This window comes from Malaclemys terrapin, chromosome 2, assembly GCF_027887155.1.
Source record: "Malaclemys terrapin pileata isolate rMalTer1 chromosome 2, rMalTer1.hap1, whole genome shotgun sequence".
NCBI classification, from domain to species: Eukaryota; Metazoa; Chordata; order Testudines; family Emydidae; genus Malaclemys; species Malaclemys terrapin.
Genome location: NC_071506.1, coordinates 240,920,920 through 240,939,564, shown reverse-complemented (window position 1 = coordinate 240,939,564; position 18,645 = coordinate 240,920,920). Strand labels below are relative to the sequence as shown.

The 18,645-nt window shown below is 43.4% G+C and overlaps 1 protein-coding gene across 2 annotated transcripts in view; it reads right to left on the bottom strand.

Annotated features, from left to right (window-relative positions):
• Nucleotides 1–18,645, bottom strand: part of CALCR (calcitonin receptor) — a 252,687-nt gene that overhangs the window by 28,967 nt on the left and 205,075 nt on the right. For both annotated transcript variants that reach the window (XM_054021165.1, XM_054021166.1), the window contains 4 exons: nucleotides 13,594–13,747; nucleotides 7,391–7,451; nucleotides 7,234–7,300; nucleotides 2,482–2,700 (listed from right to left, as the gene is read on the bottom strand). In XM_054021165.1, the coding sequence (XP_053877140.1) occupies nucleotides 2,482–2,700; nucleotides 7,234–7,300; nucleotides 7,391–7,451; nucleotides 13,594–13,747 (501 nt within the window). The remainder of the gene's footprint in view (nucleotides 1–2,481; nucleotides 2,701–7,233; nucleotides 7,301–7,390; nucleotides 7,452–13,593; nucleotides 13,748–18,645) is intronic.

Sequence of the window (18,645 nt, the reverse complement as noted above, 5' to 3'; positions counted from 1 at the left end):
AGAAAATCACAGGAACCACACTGAGATCCACAAAGCCAAGTTTGGCACTTAGGATCCCTCAACCATGAATGGGGAGAGACAGGTGTCTTAGGATATGATCCAGAAAGCCAGTAAAGTAGGCAAGGAGCTGCCTAAACTGACCAATGGGAGATATGACCAGAGATGAGTGTGCCAAAGTCTGCTCTTGGATATGTGTCTTAGGCTAGGTCCACACTACCTGCCTGATTCGGTGGGTAGAGATCGATCTTCTGGGATTGATTTATCATGTCTCATCTGGACGCGATAAATCGATTCCAGAAGCGCTCCCCGGTCGACTGCGGAACTCCTGCTCGCCGAGAGGAGGAAGCGCTGTCGACAGGGGAGCTTCCTGCGCCATGTGGACCTGCAGTAAGTAAACTTAGTTCGATTTAGGAAACGTTATTCTCGTAGCTGAAGTTGCATTTCCTAGATCGATCCCCTGCCCCAGTGTGGACCAAGCCTAAGTCTGGGCTGCACGGAAGTGACTATGTCTGCTTGTAATCCACAAGTGGGATCCCGTCTCTTGGAGTCAGGCAGATGAGACCCATTTTACTTGCTCGGGGACTGAGCTGTGGCTGTGGAAGCCCATAGGAGGTAGAATTTGCCTTCCTTGGACCTCTGCCTCAGCTTATCCCTCCCCACTTTACAACCGTGTTTGAGGGCACTTCTCTTCCAGCTGTGTTTTCCCTTCTAATGACGTGGAAGGACTACCCTTTTTATTCTGTGATACCTCTGTTTAGGATTTTGTTTGGTTTTTCCAGTGCCTGTGGTATGTTCTAATTCCTACTGTTTGTTATTAGGATGTTGTATGAATTCTCTGTGTTGTTACCCGACAGCCCTGCTGGCACTGGTAGGTGCTTTATAAATAAAATGATTATCCCAATGGTCATATTGCCTCTCTGTAAGTGGAGATAACTGTATCATTAGCCTGACACCCAGTTACGATGTTTGGAAAGGCACACTTGTATCCCTAGAGACCACAGACGTGACAATACACAGAGGTGCCCACGACAGGAAAAGATACACACCTTCTCACTATGTCTGATGGGAATTATGATATAAAGATGGAGCTTTTAAGAGTCACACCTGGCTGTCCCTACTAACCAGGCACTTGGCCATGCTGAAATAAGCACCTCCTAAATAATTAATCAAAATTTATTTACAAGAAATGAGTGGAAACAGCTTCTGCTGTAAACTTTTCTACCTAGGAAATATAGGCCCCCTGAATTTATTTTTAGTTTTTCATTCAGTGGTTTACTTGCACAAAGAATTGAGTGTCATTATTAGCAAAAATCCAACATAGTTTTTTTCAAGTAGCTTATTTTACATAAAATAATTTCATTTTCCACCAAATACTTTTAAGTTGTGAATGAGTAGTTTTCCTGGGAACTATAATTGATAAGCAAGGCATAGAACAGCGGTGTAGGTACAACACCTACTAAAATACACATCCATTTGTTATGCACGACTTTTGCTCATGCAATTGCTATATATGCAGGAAAATCTGTGGTTTCCCAGGTACACTGGTTTTCAGGCATTTTGAGAGGTAGATAATCATTGTACATGCAGCTGAAAATATCGCCTAATATGTTAAGGTAACTGATACACAGATATCAGTTGAATTATTATGTTATTACTTTCCCCTTGGGAGGGGGGAATTGTTTTGCACAGTGGCTCACTGATCTATAACTTTCAAATAATTTTTCATCATGATCCTCTGCATGAAAAAAAAAGTAGAGGCCAATGGAATGTTTGTTCACTTTACAAGTGTCTAATATTCATATCACAAGTGCAATTTTTTGAAGTCTACCACCCCTGGTGAATGATGGACAGCATGCATTGAGGCCAGGGTAGACAGCCAAGCAATTGAAAATGATGCATTACTGTACAAAAGAAAGAAAATAGAAGGCAGCTCTTTTGAAATATTGATGCTCTTCTTTCAAAATGCTTATAAAATCAAAATGTTAGAGTTGTATTTTAATTTAAACAGCTTAAAATTGTGATTTAATAATTAACTGAACCTTAATCATCTTGATCCTTTCTTCCACTGTATACAAACATCTCTTCCTTAACACAGTGATTTCCACATACAGTTAATTTAATATCATCCCCTCTGCAGTGTTTTCGGAAAGGCTGTCTGAGCACATTTGCATTAGCAGGGCTTTGAACAACATTTAAAGCCCTCCGAGATCTCAATTTTCTCTACTCAGTGCAGAAACATCACTATTCTGTAATTCTTGAAGCATTTTCCCCATTTTCCCCAGCTACTGATGACTGTTTGCACACTAATAATAGAGCCACAGAAGAAGGTAATATATGATGTGAAAATGTTGGAGAAAAAGAAAAAAAGCCCAAGAGGTCACAATTACTTTCAGAGACAAAGCATTTGGCAAATGAATCCTCTGCTAAAATTAACCCTACTGGCAAATACATGTACACCTAACTTGCTATGATATTCCATACCTGGTAATGCATTAATATATGCATGATGTAATCATATATTTCTCCAGCAAGTCTGTTTTCTGGTCTCCATGGAATAATGACAAACTGAATTCCTAGTAAGGGCACCAGGATTAGTGTGGCTCTGACAGCTTTCATGTACATGTTGGACTCAGCCCGATGAGTATCTCTTAGCTTTGTCACCAGAACTCGGACGATGTTAAGCAAAAAGAAAAAATTTACCTGAAAAAACAGAGTCTTTATTGGTAAAACACTCAAATTAAAATACAAAACCCAGCAATGACAACAAAACACAGCTTCATGGCCCCGTCAGAGCTCATAACAACAGCTCATTGCGATTGACATACAGACCAAACTATGTAAAACCTTGGGTGCCTTAGCACACCTACTGCCAGATTTACATCAGTGGAGGATATGCCCCCTAAATCCCTTTTTGGGCAATAAGGGCTCAATCCCGTAAAGTGCTGAGCTCTCTGGCTCCAATCCGGCAAAGCACTAAAATTATGCCCACTGAATACCATTGAGTTCTTTACTGAACTCATGTGCTTAAAGTTAAGCATGCATTTAAGTACTTTGCTGGTTTGGGGCATTAAGGACAGGATTTTCAGCACTCACATTTGTGGTCAGATATCCAAATGCACTCCTGCTAAAGCCAATGGGAGCTGTGCATGCTTATCGCCTCTGGAAATCAGGCCATCTGGTCCCTAAGGAAATAGTACAGCCTGAGTATAAGCAGAATGTGGACTTTCCATCTCTCTAGTACAGCTAGCTCATGTACTTTCACACTGATGGCATGATATCACGCACATAGCAGTGACACAGATTCTGCACTGTAATAGGCTCTTGTCAGATTGTTGAAAACACTGAAATGATTTTGCTGTATTACTCAGAGCTATATGGGCTGTAGTCCACGAAAGCTTATGCTCTAATAAATTTGTTAGTCTCTAAGGTGCCACAAGTACTCCTGTTCTTTTGGCAGATACAGACTAACACAGCTGCTACTCTGAAACCTATTAAAATAGTTGTAACTCCATAAATAGATGAGAGAGCGTATCTGGGCCTTCCAGCGTGAAAAGCCATGATCAGAAAAGCTTCAGTATTGGAACTACTGAGAAATACCTCAAATGTTTTACATTTGTGCTCTGCTTAACAAGGAATAATAAATGATTTCTGTGTCCCCACTTGCCACTTATTTTCGAGGCTTCCCCCAGGCTTTGCTGACTCAGATCACCTAACCTTCAACTTTCAGAATTCCTTCAGGCAACGGATTAAAAAAAATGTCTGCCAAGATAAAAAGATGTGGCTCCTTTGAACCGGCCTGCCACTCTCTGTTTCTGCTGGGCAAAGAGCAGATATTGTGTTTCCATGACACATCCACATTATGCTCAGCACAGTTTCAAACCAGCTATTATAACACAGCCCCTACAACCTCAAAGGCAGAGGGGCTTTTTCTGGATGGGTAAGGAAATAAAAGGTAGTAGCTCCCTTAAAGATCACCCTCCCTTGTGGATTGGGGTGGTGGTGGGGAGGCATTACCTGGGATGGTGGGGCTCCCATAAACCACTGACCCCCTGCACACCCGCGAGAGGGGATTTAAACCCTGTCTCTCCAGGTTAAGCACCTTCTCATGCCTGGATTAGCTCTATTTTAAAGAAAGAATAACTTTTCCCTAGAAACATGACAGATCTTTTTCTTAGGGTGTCTGAAATATACAGCACTGGAGAAGAGTATTAAAAATCCGAAAAGTCTTATGTGCCCTCTGTCAGATCTCAGCATTATGACAGCAGAAGTTTTTTTAGGCTGCTTTAATAAATCCGGTGCTGTGAGCTAAGTTCCCTCTAAGCTGCACGGCCGTGCAGCAGGCTATAACGGTGTGACGAAGTTGGGGAATTTTCTAGTGTTTTACATGAATAGTGTGTGTGCGCGCTTCAGTTTCCCTATGTGGTGCATGTTTAACAAGGTGGTGGGAGAGGGTTTGTTGTTGTAGAGGACTAGGTGTGACTTTGCCTAGCACCTGGGATCCTGGACAATGGCCTGGAGATGAGAGATCCTAGCGACTGGTGACCTGGTGACCAAGAGGCCCAGCCCAGCTTGGAAGGCAGCCAGCTCTGGCCAGTGGAAGGACAATGGGGTGAGGAGAGAGGACCCCGGTTACCTGACCAACCAATTCCAGCCACAAGGGGGACATAGGATGGAGGAGAAAGGGCCCAGCAACCTGTTTACCTGGGATGGAAGACAAAGGACAGGGAGGAGTGGTGGGGACGGTGATATAGGATGCCTCAGCTGGAAGGAGGGGGCTGCTGAACTGGCAAGAGAGAGCAGCCAGAGCTCACCTGGATGCAGGAGAGACCTAGATGTACTGTGCTGAGGGATGCTAGGCCTGAGGGCCCAGAGAGTTTCCTGTGCTGCGTTCAGATGCTCAATAAACCCTTCTGTTTTACGCTGTCTGAGAGTCACTCCGGTCTAGAGATCAGGGTTGCATTATTCCCTCTGGGGGTGGAGGACCTGGGGGATACAGAGTGAATGGACTCCCTGAGGGGGCCCACAGCGAGAGACAGGAGTTCAGAGAGGTGCGATTCCAGAAGGCAGAGGGGCCTATGGCTTAACCTTTGAGAGAGAGTGGACTCCCAAGAAGGGCTGTCGCACTGAACGGGGTTCCTCCCAGGGACCGTACAGAGCCGGAAGAGAGCACGAGTACTGTGTGTCCGTGACAAAAGGGCCACGCAGGCGCGCAGCCACAGGGATCTGGGGAGAGGAGAGAGGTAGGCAGGGAGGAGAGCAAGTTGGGGGCATGCAGGGCTGCTGCGGGGAGAGGCACCTCTCCCCGAGCCCCAGAGCTGCTGCCGGCGGGGAGAAGTGCCTCTTCCCAGGAGCTGCTGCCGGCAGGCAGAGGACTGGGGGGAGTCCTCTGGCCCCAGCCCCAGGTCAGCCTGCACCCCAAACTCCTCATCCTCGGCCCCAATCCACAGCCCGCACCCCCAGCTGGAGCCCTCACCCCCCTGCCCCAGGCCCGAGCCCCCTCCCACACCCTGAACCTCTCATTCCCGGCCCCACACTAGAGCCCTCAGCCCCAGCTGGAGACCTCACCCTCCCGCACCCTAACCCTCTGCCCCAGCCCTGAGACCTCCACTCCGAATCCCTCAGCCCCACCCCTGCCACATGTCACCTACACAGCGGTGCACATAACAAAATTAATTCCGCAGGTGGATATAAAAAATTAGCGGGAACATTGGCTGCGACTGATTGTAAAGAGGAGATGCTCACTGAGTATTCTCATTCCAGGCAGGAAAATTTGTTACCACATCAAGCAGGGTGACTTGTTTTCACAAATGCTATATTACAAAACTGTCATGTGTAGTTTTCCATTTCCCATATGTGATTAGAGCAATTAAACTTAGAACAGAGATAGTAAGTTATGTTCTAGACAATTTTTAGGACACATACTGCAGCTTGGTATTGCTGAAATCCAATAACAGTTCTTAAAGGAGGTTTAGAACGAGATTTTAAGATTTTTAATTACTCTGAAACAGATCCATGTTCATTTATAGACATTTCCACAATGCTCATCACCATCGCATTTGATCTCTCAGAAAAATAATGTGGATGTCTGCAAGTAGATGTCAGACCCCAAGCCAATGAATGTTGAGTCTGTTGGGATGCTGACACAGTGCATCTGGCTGACAAATGGTGATGGGACTAATGTTTGGTTTGAATAAAAACTTTCCCAAAATTTCAGGGTGTTCAGGTCTGTTATACCAGTTTATCTTATGGTAATAGGACAGTGGAACTATGGGTTCCCTGATGCATACACTCATGTCCTATGAACATTAATGGAAGTTACGGGGTTGGTTTTACTATATGGGCAGAACTTGTAGGTGCCTAGGGCGGCAAGACAGAGTGCGTGGGAAAAAAAAAACCACAAAAAAGCCAACCTTGGGATTCCGAGTTGCAATGTCCTTGATTTGCTGTCTCGTACTCTGTGCTTCCCCTACTCAAGCATTCTATTCAGGTTCTTATCCCCCCAGCCTCTTCCCAGTTTAGCTCCCTACCTCTTTTCTCTTTTACCACAGCATCCAACAAAAAGGGTAATTCATCACTGGAACAATTTACCAAGGACAGTGGTGGATTCTCCATTACTGGTAATTTTCTATCTTGTAAAGATCTATCATGTTTCTAGGGAAAAGTAATTTTAAAATCAAGACTGGATATTTTTGTAAAAGCCAAGCTCTAGTTTAAACAGGAATTATTTTGGGGAAGTTCTGTGGCCTGTGTTATGCAGGAGGTTAGACAAGATGATCACAATGTTCCCTTCTGCCTCAGAATTTATGAAAACCAATGCTGAATTATTGACTTGGTCTCAGCACTCTGCCCAGGCTAGTCTCAAACTTAGTTATTTCATTTATACCACATATAATGCAGCACATTTAGCACAAGTAAGGTTAACTGCATAGAATAGAAGATTTGGTAATTTAAATAGCTTGGCCAGGGTTTTCAAAAGGAATTAATGATTTTGGATGCTTCTGTTTTTAGATTGCCCAACCTGAGACACCTTGAAGGAGCTGGATTTTCAGAAAATGCTGAGCATTCACCCTCTGAAAATCAAGTCCCTTTAAGGGGTCTCAGGTGGGGCATCCAAAATCACTTGCTACCTTTGAAAACCTTGGCCAACCTATTTAAGATATAGAATCTTCTATACAATGCAATTTTGCATAATTTCCGGGAAGAGTAACTAAACTGTTAACATAATATTCTTACCAATAAAGCCGCCATTACGGGTCCATGAACAATATAGAGCAAGTGAGTGTCAACGCTCATCCAGCAGCTGGGGGGAGAATATATCATTAACTCAAATACGTTTTTAGACATAGCTATAAAATGTGCTAAGTACCTTTAAAATATATATAATACTCACTTGTCATTGAAGTATTTGGCTCTTGCAACAGCATGAATAGATGCTGGCACTAAAGGAAACCCTACAATGATTAAAGGTATAAATCAGCCTTCATATTTTTTGGCATGCCGTTCATGTGACACTAAAAATAACATTTCTTCTTTTTAAAAATCACATATAAATGGGAATTCAAAGCTTTGACAAAAGAATTATAATTCCACCTGACTTCGGGTCATATGGCTTTCTTGGTTGTGAGATATAGAGGGAAATAATTATGATACTGCTGTCAAAAGCAGCCATGGAGAGGTGTCATGCTACAATCTCAGTTCAAAGCTGCTGTCAGTCACTCCAGGCATGTTGAAATACCTGCAGGGAAAGGGGGAATGGCCAGATACACTGGGGAGGAGAGAGAGGGAGCATGCAGTTCTACATGAAGTATTCCCTTTGGAAAGCAGGGTTCCTTGGTATGTAAATCCCCACTGAACAGAACAGCAGTAACTTATTCTACATGCCAGGTGATGGAGCAATAAATGACAGTACAGCAACCAGGCTGCTGTTACTGAAGCTGAGGCTCAGGCCCTAGAAAATGTATAGAGTGGAGCCAGGAGTCTTACAAGTGGATGAGATCTTGGAGTGTTTACTCTGCTAATTCTGCAGATTTCTAGCCACAGTACATTCAGATGGCCCTACTCCACATGTCTATCATTAGTAGGGAGGGTATGGTAGAAATCCCGATTCCTCCTATCTCCATATCAGCTCATGTAAGTCCTCTTTGGATGTGAAAGGGGAAGATACCACACTGACAGACTGCTGTAGGGGGCCCGTTTTTCTTGTTATGCCAATCCTGCATAAGGGAACCACTGGGCTGAAGGCGTGGAAACCTGTCATGCTCTATTCTCCTCCTAGACCGAAGGAGCAGGCTTGATGTTTTCCAATCATCTGGGGGGAGGGGGGGGGTGTCTTGAGAATCCTGCATCCAAACCCTTGAATCTCCGGACATCCACGCCACAGTAGTTTCCCACCCCCACCATTAACAGCGTGGTGATTCAGTAATCAAGCCTTTCCCTCTGCTTGCATGTTACTTCCCATCCCAACAGGCTAAGAACCATGAAAAGGGAGGTTGTGCTAAAATGATAGCATTAATGTATACATTATTTTATTTCGGAAACTGTGATGGACCTGGTAACCAGGAAATGACCTTATCTAACAACCCTGCACAACCCCTTCCCTTGACCATGTGTGTGGAGGGAGCCCAGAAACATGGAAAGACCCTGACCTGGGATGTATCCTGGTTCTTGGGATTACAGCAATGGCATGTCAAGCCAGGAGCAGCAAGGAAGCTGATTGCATGGAGAAACCACCAGGAACTGCGTAGCCCAGGTGTGACTGCTGGGTGCATGTCTGTGTGGGACTTGAGAGGAAGCAGCAGAGACTGGGCAGGAAGCCAGTACAGAGGGGCCCCAATGAAAGAGAGACCAGTAAGTGATCCTGGCTTGGAAACCTGCAAGTTCCTATTTGCTTTGAATAGAAGACTGGGCTGAAGAGGGCACCCCAGGCACTAAGCCTGAAGACTGAACTTTCTACTGGACTGCCCCAGTAGCCCAAATAAGAACTGCTATTGTTTACTTTGAGTTGTAAGTGTTTAAGCCTCCATATCGAGGGTATTTGCAACCTTTGCTTTTCTTGCCGTCCCTGGGAAAATTCTATCTTTAGCTAAGTGTCTGAGTGGTTATTGGAATCCATCTGTACTAGTTCTTAGGGGGCAAGCGACTGAATCACCATCAGTGCTTGTCTCTGAGTTACACTGGCACCCCACTAGTACCTTAGAAGTAGTGAACCAGTCATCAAGGGTTTAACTAGGTCAGTCAGAGTATTATGGATTGAGTGGACTTGTAGGCTCTAAAGTTTTACATTATTGGTTATTGAGTGCAGTTATGTAAAAAAAAAATCTACATTTGTAAGTTGCACTTTCACAATAAAGAGATTGCACTACAGTACTTGTATGAGGTGAATTGAAAAATACTATTTCTTTTGTTTGTCATTTTTACAGTGCAAATATTTGTAATCAAAAGTAATATAAAGTGAGCACTGTACACTTTGTATTCTGTATTGTAATTGAAACCAATATATTTGAAAATGTGGAAAAACATCCCAAAATAGTTAATAAATGTCAATTGGCATTCTATTGTTTAACAGTGCAATTAAAACTGCGATTAATTGTGATTATTTTTTTAATCACGATTAATTTTTCTGAGGGTCCTGTGGCACCTTTGAGACTAACAGAAGTATTGGGAGCATAAGCTTTCGTGGGTAAGAACCTCACTTCTTCAGATGCAAGTAATGGAAATCTCCAGAGGCAGGTATAAATCAGTATGGAGATAACGAGGTTAGTTCAATCAGGGAGGGTGAGGTGCTCTGCTCAACTGCTAGCAGAGCACCTCTGGAGATTTCCATTACTTGCATCTGAAGAAGTGAGGTTCTTACCCATGAAAGCTTATGCTCCCAATACTTCTGTTAGTCTCTAAGGTGCCACAGGACCCTCTGTTGCTTTTTACAGATTCAGACTAACACGGCTACCCCTCTGATAATTTTTCTGAGTTAATCGTGTGATTTAACTGCGATTAATCGACAGCCCTAAAATTAATACATTTCAAAGTGAACTAGTTGAAAAACAGTTTTATTGCTTTCTATAGTAGGAGGAATGTAGCTCTTTGGATTGCTTGCTTTGGGTGTCAGTGACCTCACCAGTGCTTTTAGGAGAACACAGAGACCTGAACTCAGGCCTTGGCAAGCTAAACTTTGTTCAGTTCACCTTCAAAGAATGCTCATGGCCAGAAAAGTTACTATGTGAATATGATGTCACTTTGGTCACTGTATTAGCTCCCTGGGGGTCTTCAAGAGATATCCACTTACTCAGCTGCCAAAATAATTTTTCACTACAGTTAGGACTGCAGAGTCAATGCAGCTACTGAAGAGCAAACTAGATCTTTTTCTGTTTCACGCATCACTAACAACATTATTACTGATGTTCCAGTTGCAGAATCTTTTTAACGATAATGATGCACAAGAAGAAGCAGGAAGAACATAGCTCTAGATCCCATTTCTATGGAGCCACTTAGTAATACCAAAATTTACATTTTCAGGTAAACCCCTGGTTTTATAGGTGCAGTGCTACACACGGTGAGAGTGGTGTTTTGTTATTCTGTTAGGTGCATATGCACAGAGAATTTGGCTCTACACATTCAAATGTACATCTTAAGGTCACAGTGGAAAGTTTTCATTAGTAAATTACAGTTCAGCAAGCTCATATTTATCTAGCTTTAATTTCCAATGTTACTCTCCAAATTTAGACCTAATTGTGATCTGCCCTTGTGCAGTTCCACAAAGTTTGGAGGGGTGAACCAGCAACAGTGAATAAAGACTGCTTGATCTTTACTTCTTCCAGGAAGCAAAACACACAGAGAGGGACAGAAGGAGATAAGACCATGATTCAACTCTCTCTTTCCCCAGACCTGGGCATGGAGCTGGGCTGGTGCACCAGAAAGAGAAGGGGCAATCTGTACCATCCTTATAGATGAAACAGAGCGTACACCCCTTGGGCTGACTAAGAAGCCCTGCAGGAGACGGTGCATCCTTAGGCACCAGGCACACCTCTCTTGGTCATTCCTCAGAGTGGTGCAGCTATGTGCTGTCCCCTATATTGGGCTGTGTGAAAAATCACAAATTATAGCTTCTAGGAAGCATCTGAAAGTAGCCAACCAGTGATAAATATGACAAATCCCTACAAGCGAGGCCTGTTCCTGCTACGGCACAAAATGGAGTTTGGCTTGAGTGCACTTCTAGTTATATTGTGAAAGAATCTGTTTCAGCACAGCCCTAACCAATGATCCCCCATTGAATTAAATGCAGTTCACGCTGTTTGAAACAGCAAAACAGAGTGTAACTGAGTGCATTTGAAACTATTTCTCCTGACCAGTGATTTAGGGGTAATTTACTAAAACTCTGAAATAATATCAGGTAAAGAAAGGGACCTCAGAAGGCAATATTGCTCAAACAAATCATGCTAGAAATACACAGTTGCCTCAAAGTCAACATATTACAGAACCCATCCAATGATTTTAATTACCTCTGCACAGGGAAGCATGGGAAACTTTCTCAGATATTTTCTTTTCTTTAAAAGTTATGTTTTACCATTGCTTTAGTGAGTCTGGTAAATAAACCCAGCTCGCCTAGTGCTGAAATTGACAGCTTTGAAATTAAATTATTATTATATTTATATAGTGTTGTACATATACAGTGTTTTCAAACACAGATAAGTCCCATTCACTAGCCATGAAACGAGAATTTACACAACATTTTACTCTGTAAACTAAGGGCCAGTGCCATGGTGGCATGTCTTATAGTGCAGTCATGCCCTAGAACGTCCAGCCAACTTTTGTACTTTCTAAGTGGTTACTCCCTTTTAATGTGCAGAAATGAAATATTTAAACGTGACCCCAAAATAAATGTATTCGTTTCACTGTTCTCCTGTTTGGGCCTGATCCACCACAATAAATCTGAACTCTGAACTGTGGAGCCTTCATAAGGCCGATGTGCTTGCTCTGGTGCAGGCTGAGCTATTCAGCTGACAGAGACGCTGCACATACCTTTCCCCAATTATGAAGTTGTCCAGGGACAAAAAACTTCCCGCTGTTTAGGGCTCATAATGATCCCTGCATTTTTAAATCCTAGAGTATGTAAAATCCTCCCTTCCCATGAACGTTGCTAATCTCACAAGAAAAGGGAGAGACGATTTCTATCTAATCTGGAATTTATAGGAAGGAGATGTTCTCTGGAGCTTAAACTGGGAGAAGCTTTTAAGTGCTGTTTAATTCTTAAGGTCTCTGATCAGTGGTGATCCATGGAATACTGAGTCCCATATAGCTCAGGAGCTGAGGAGGTTGCCACACTCTTAAGAAGCGATCCCTCCCAGTGAAAGGGGTGAAGCATTGCATTCTGCTGTTGCTTTCTATAAAGGAATCATAGAATCATAGAAGATTAGGGTTGGAAGAGACCTCAGGAGGTCATCTAGTCCAAACCCCTGCTCTAAGCAGGACCAACCCCAACTAAATCAACTTGTCATGGGAGAAGTGGTTGAGGCGGAATTAAGCAACAGATGCAGGTTCAAGGCAGTTCTCATTTTTGTCTCATCTAGTTTATACCTAAGCCCACAATTTTTTTTCCTGGTGAGGTTTGGTTTCTTCCTATCATAAATGAAAAGAAGCTCAGCAGACATGAAACCTGCAGAGAGGGTGCTGGACAGCACAGGGTAAATTCTGTCGGCTGCAGCTTAGGTTTGAAATAGATAGATATGGGCAAAGAATCCTGAAATGGATATAAATGAGAAAAAGGACAAAGATCGCTTCCCAGATGTGTTCATGAGTTTTGTGATATGGGCTAGGCACTCATTCACTGGGAATTGGAATGAGACCAGAAATTCATTATCTGTAGCCCGCTAAAGAAAGTATTGATGGTAAGGGCCTTCTGTCACCACTTACCTGGGCTGGATTTATAGCAAATAATTTTAAAGTGAAAGAGTCTGCATCCCATTGTAAGGGACTGGCTGTGTGTATGTGCACGTGTTGTCTTTTACTGGCCAAACAACAGAGGAGAATGAGGGCTACCCCTTGGGCTATTATTACTCCCAACCAAGGGACATCTTTTGCGGACACAATAGAGGCCTGCATATCTGGTGCTGAAGGAGCAGAATTCTAGACCTGGCTCCCTAGGTTGTGTGCATGTGATTTACATTGTCATTGCATCTGTTCTCTGCAGCACATGGATTTGTAACGTCAGTTACAGGGAGTTGAGGATGTTTACTTACTTATCTGTACATTGCTCTGAGATACTTAGATAAATTACCTTATACGTTTGGGGTTAGAAATTTACATGTTCAACACTTGGCCATTTCTTCCAAGACTACCATCATCAAGGATACCAACTACTATTAACTTTCACAGACATGTGTGTATTAATTACAATGAGTGCACACATTGTCCTGTGCAAATAAATGAAATCCAGTTCGAATTTAAAATCCCAAGAGATCAAACTTAGGTCCTAATACACACCCATGAATATAGCTAGTAATGTGTGCAAGTGGTGGCAGGATCAGGTCCCTAGTGTATAAAAGTGCCATAAACATTGGAAAGAAGTGACCGAGAAGATATGAATTATAAAATACATACCCCAGCCCAAGAGGTAATACCAGTGCAAACGCTGCTCTTCAGCAAATACTGCCACCACAATTAGAGTGTGAAGATATATGCCTTCGCAGAGCATCCAGAAGTAGTTACAACCCAGCATGTACTGGTGAAAAAACTGCAGCACCTTGCAGCTTACCTGTCAGACAAATTGGAGAGTAGTAAACTGCAGATCTGGGCAGACAATGGTTTACAAATTGTAACCAAGCAGGCAAACAAAATACCAGTGCTAAGCTTCAAGACAACCTTTCCTAGCATTTGCTAGATTTCTTCAGCGAATGTCATTGGCAGGACTATAACATATTGATAAATCAGAAAAATGGAGTCAAGGTCTCTCATAACTGATAAAAATCAGGTGCCAGCAACAAAATTCAAGAAAGCATGATCTGGTAAAACCACACTTCAAAACATTTTTAGTCTATGAGTTTTAGAATTGAAGTCTGGGCTTTTTAGAAAAAGCTGTTTACAAGTTCTGTGCAGAAGAGATAACAACTGAGTCCGCCAAAATGTCTAATTCAGCTGTTTTCTTTTACATTTATTCAAATCATTACAAGCTATAAACAGCTCTCCTGTTTGATTTTATATCTAATAATCCCCAAAAATGTATACAGGGAATGGACCATATTTACAGGTGTGTCTACACTTAGAACGCTACAGCGGCACAGCTGTGTGCTTCAGTGTAGACACTACCTACTCTGAGAGGAAGGGTTTTTCTGTCGGCATAGATCTTCCACCTCTCTGAGAGGCAGTAGCTAGGATGAAAGAAGAATTCTTCCATCGACTTAGCGCTATCTATATGGGGATGTAGGTTGGCTTAACACCATTCAGGGGTGTGGATTTTTCACATCCCTCACTGATATAGTTAAACTGACCTAATTTGCTAGTATAAATCACACCTAGAGCTCTTATTCACTGCTACTGAGGATGAACTGCTATTGGAGTCAGTGGGAGTTTCTCCTGGTTAATGTCCCATGAATGCTGATGAGGGCCTCTAAAGGCATATGCAGCGTTACTGTACTTTCCACTGCTCTTACGGAAGCAAAAAACAAGAGGAAAAAAGGAGGAGAGGTGTTTACAAAGGGCCAGACTGTGCCCAGCTTCTGTGCCACTTTTCAAAAAAGGAAGGTGTGAGGATTCGCTCACCTTGGTGACCTCTAGGAGAGGTTAAGCATAACTGCAATCCTTGCACTCGCTTGAGCACAAGCCCTGCATAAGGTCATTGCTACTAGAAAGCTGAAATGGGACCACGGCCATTGGCTCACAGGTTGTGGAAGGAAACCTGACAAGTCCAGTTGTCTACCATTTTCTGCCTACCTGCCAAAGTTCCAATGGTGCGGAGCAACTCTGTATCTCTCCCTAAATGAGGTAGTGTCAATAAAGCACAGTCAAGCTGAGAGGATTGAGCAGGACAAGGCCAGTTGCCTTTACAGGTCAAGATTTCAAGTTCTCTGCAAATCATATCTTATTGCCACTGGGTATGAGGAGAATTCTGTCTGTATACAGAGGGGCTCCTTGCATCCCAACATGTAAGGGGGTTTTGAGGATGCGATAGGCTAGGCTGTTGCTGCGGTGTCTGCCAGAATCCATTGGCTTGTGGCAGGGAAGCACAGGAGCCTCAGAACACCAAGGCTGCAGTAGTGACTGTGGAGTGACAGCTGCCATTCTGTAGCTGAAGGAGCAGATTCCTTCCCATTGACTTCTGTCGGGCTCCCCAGGACACAGCCTGATTACTTGGGCTGTGAGGCGGATTTAGGCTTGATTTGCCTCTTTAGCATCAAAGTTCGCTTTTGCGAACAGGGGCTGCTAACAGGGAGTTTCGCAAGGGAGTTCTCCAGGTGAAGGAGGAGCAAATTGAGAGTCTCTGGGTTAGGCTTAAAGGGGCAAAAAACAAGGGAGATGTCATGCTAGGCGTCTACTACAGGCCACCTAACCAGGTGGAAGAGGTGGATGAGGCTTTTTTCAAGCAACTAACAAAATCATCCAAAGCCCAAGATTTGGTGGTGATGGGGGACTTCAACTATCCGGATATATGTTGGGAAAATAACACAGAGGGGAACAGACTATCCAACAAATTCTTGGACTGCATTGGAGACAACTTTTTATTTCAGAAGGTTGAAAAAGCTACTAGGGGGGAAGCTGTTCTAGACTTGATTTTAACAAATAGGGAGGAACTCGTTGAGAATGTGAAAGTAGAAGGCAGCCTGGGTGAAAGTGATCATGAAATCATAGACTTTGCAATTCTAAGGAAGGGTAGAAGGGAGAACAGCAAAATAGAGACAATGGATTTCAGGAAGGCAGATTTTGGGAAGCTCAGAGAGCTGATAGGTAAGGTCCCATGGGAATCAAGACTGAGGGGAAAAACAACTGAGGAGAGTTGGCAGTTTTTCAAAGGGACACTATTAAGGGCCCAAAAGCAAGCTATTCCGCTGGTTAGGAAAGATAGAAAATGTGGCAAAAGACCACCTTGGCTTAACCACGAGATCTTGCATGATCTAAAAAATAAAAAGGAGTCATATAAAAAATGGAAACTAGGACAGATTACAAAGGATGAATATAGGCAAACAACACAGGAATGCAGGGGCAAGATTAGAAAGGCAAAGGCACAAAATGAGCTCAAACTAGCTACGGGAATAAAAGGAAACAAGAAGACTTTTTATCAATACATTAGAAGCAAGAGGAAGACCAAAGACAGGGTAGGCCCACTGCTTAGTGAAGAGGGAGAAACAGTAACAGGAAACTTGGAAATGGCAGAGATGCTTAATGACTTCTTTGTTTCGGTCTTCACCGAGAAGTCTGAAGGAATGCCTAACATAGTGAATGCTAATGGGAAGGGGGTAGGTTTAGCGGATAAAATAAAAAAAGAACAAGTTAAACATCACTTAGAAAAGTTAGATGCCTGCAAGTCACCCGGGCCTGATGAAATGCATCCTAGAATACTCAAGGAGCTAATAGAGGAGGTATCTGAGCCTCTAGCTATTATCTTTGGAAAGTCATGGGAGACGGGAGAGATTCCAGAAGACTGGAAAAGGGCAAATATAGTGCCCATCTATAAAAAGGGAAATAAAAACAACCCAGGTAACTACAGACCAGTTAGTTTAACTTCTGTGCCAGGGAAGATAATGGAGCAAGTAATTAAGGAAATCATCTGCCAACACTTGGAAGGTGGTAAGGTGATAGGGAATAGCCAGCATGGATTTGTGAAGAACAAATCATGTCAAACCAATCTGATAGCTTTCTTTGATAGGATAACGAGCCTTGTGGATAAGGGTGAAGCGGTGGATGTGGTATACCTAGACTTTAGTAAGGCATTTGATACGGTCTCGCATGATATTCTTATCGATAAACTAGGCAAATACAAATTAGATGGGGCTACTATAAGGTGGGTGCATAACTGGCTGGATAACCGTACTCAGAGAGTTGTTATTAATGGTTCCCAATCCTGCTGGAAAGGCGTAACGAGTGGGGTACCGCAGGGGTCTGTTTTGGGACCGGCTCTGTTCAATATCTTCATCAACGACTTAGATATTGGCATAGAAAGTACGCTTATTAAGTTTGCGGATGATACCAAACTGGGAGGGATTGCAACTACTTTGGAGGACAGGGTCATAATTCAAAATGATCTGGACAAATTGGAGAAATGGTCTGAGTTAAACAGGATTAAGTTTAACAAAGACAAATGCAAAGTGCTCCACTTAGGAAGGAAAAATCAATTTCACACATACAGAATGGGAAAAGACTGTCTAGGAAGGAGTACGGCAGAAAGGGATCTAGGGGTTATAGTGGACCACAAGCTAAATATGAGTCAACAGTGTGATGCTGTTGCAAAAAAAGCAAACATGATTCTGGGATGCATTAACAGGTGTGTTGTGAGCAAGACACGAGAAGTCATTCTTCCGCTCTACTCTGCTCTGGTTAGGCCTCAGCTGGAGTATTGTGTCCAGTTCTGGGCGCCGCATTTTAAAAAAGATGTGGAGAAATTGGAAAGGGTCCAAAGAAGAGCAACAAGAATGATTAAAGGTCTTGAGAACATGACCTATGAAGGAAGGCTGAAAGAATTGGGTTTGTTTAGTTTGGAAAAGAGAAGACTGAGAGGGGACATGATAGCAGTTTTCAGGTATATAAAAGGGTGTCATAAGGAGGAGGGAGAGAACTTGTTTACCTTAGCCTCTAAGGATAGAACCAGAAACAATGGGTTTAAACTGCAGCAAGGGAGGTCTAGATTGGACATTAGGAAAAAGTTCCTAACTGTCAGGGTGGTTAAACACTGGAACAAATTGCCTAGGGAGGTTGTGGAATCTCCGTCTCTGGAGATATTTAAGAGTAGGTTAGATAAATGTCTATTAGGGATGGTCTAGGCAGTATTTGGTCCTGCCATGCGGGCAGGGGACTGGACTCGATGACCTCTCGAGGTCCCTTCCAGTCCTATAATCTATGAATCTATGAATACAGCACCCTTGGGGTAAGTGACTGTCTGAGGGGTGTGTTTGTTTGTGTTTGGGGGTTACTTGCTGTGTGCTGAGTTTGTGTTTGTCAGTCTGTTTGGTTGTTTGAAGGACCGTGTGCTGTGGCTGGCAGTTGGAAGCTGTGAGCTTCAAAGGAAGGTCTGAAAGCTAGAAGCCTCTGATAATTGGCTGAGCCTTAATCAGCGGGTGGGGCATTCACACAGGCCAGGGATTTATAAAGCAGCGCACAAGTAACCAGGGAGCTTTTGCGAACAGGGGCTGCTAACAGGGAGTTTCGCAAGGGAGTTTGGAAGGGGAATGGGAAGGGAGCGGTGGTCCCTTTTTCCCCCTTAAAACCTATAAACCAAACTACATTCAAAACTTCTTGCTTAAACGACCCCTTCATTAACTAGGAGACAATGCAGGCAGAAGCCCAGATGCAGAGTGGGGGCTATCCAGTTCATTGCACTGAGTGCAGCATGTATGATTACCTGCCCTGTGGGTGGGTGGCGTATGTGTGCATTCGGTGCAAGGAGCTCCTGGCCCTCAGAGACCACGTACAGACTTTGGAGGCCAGGGTAGCGGAAATGGAGGA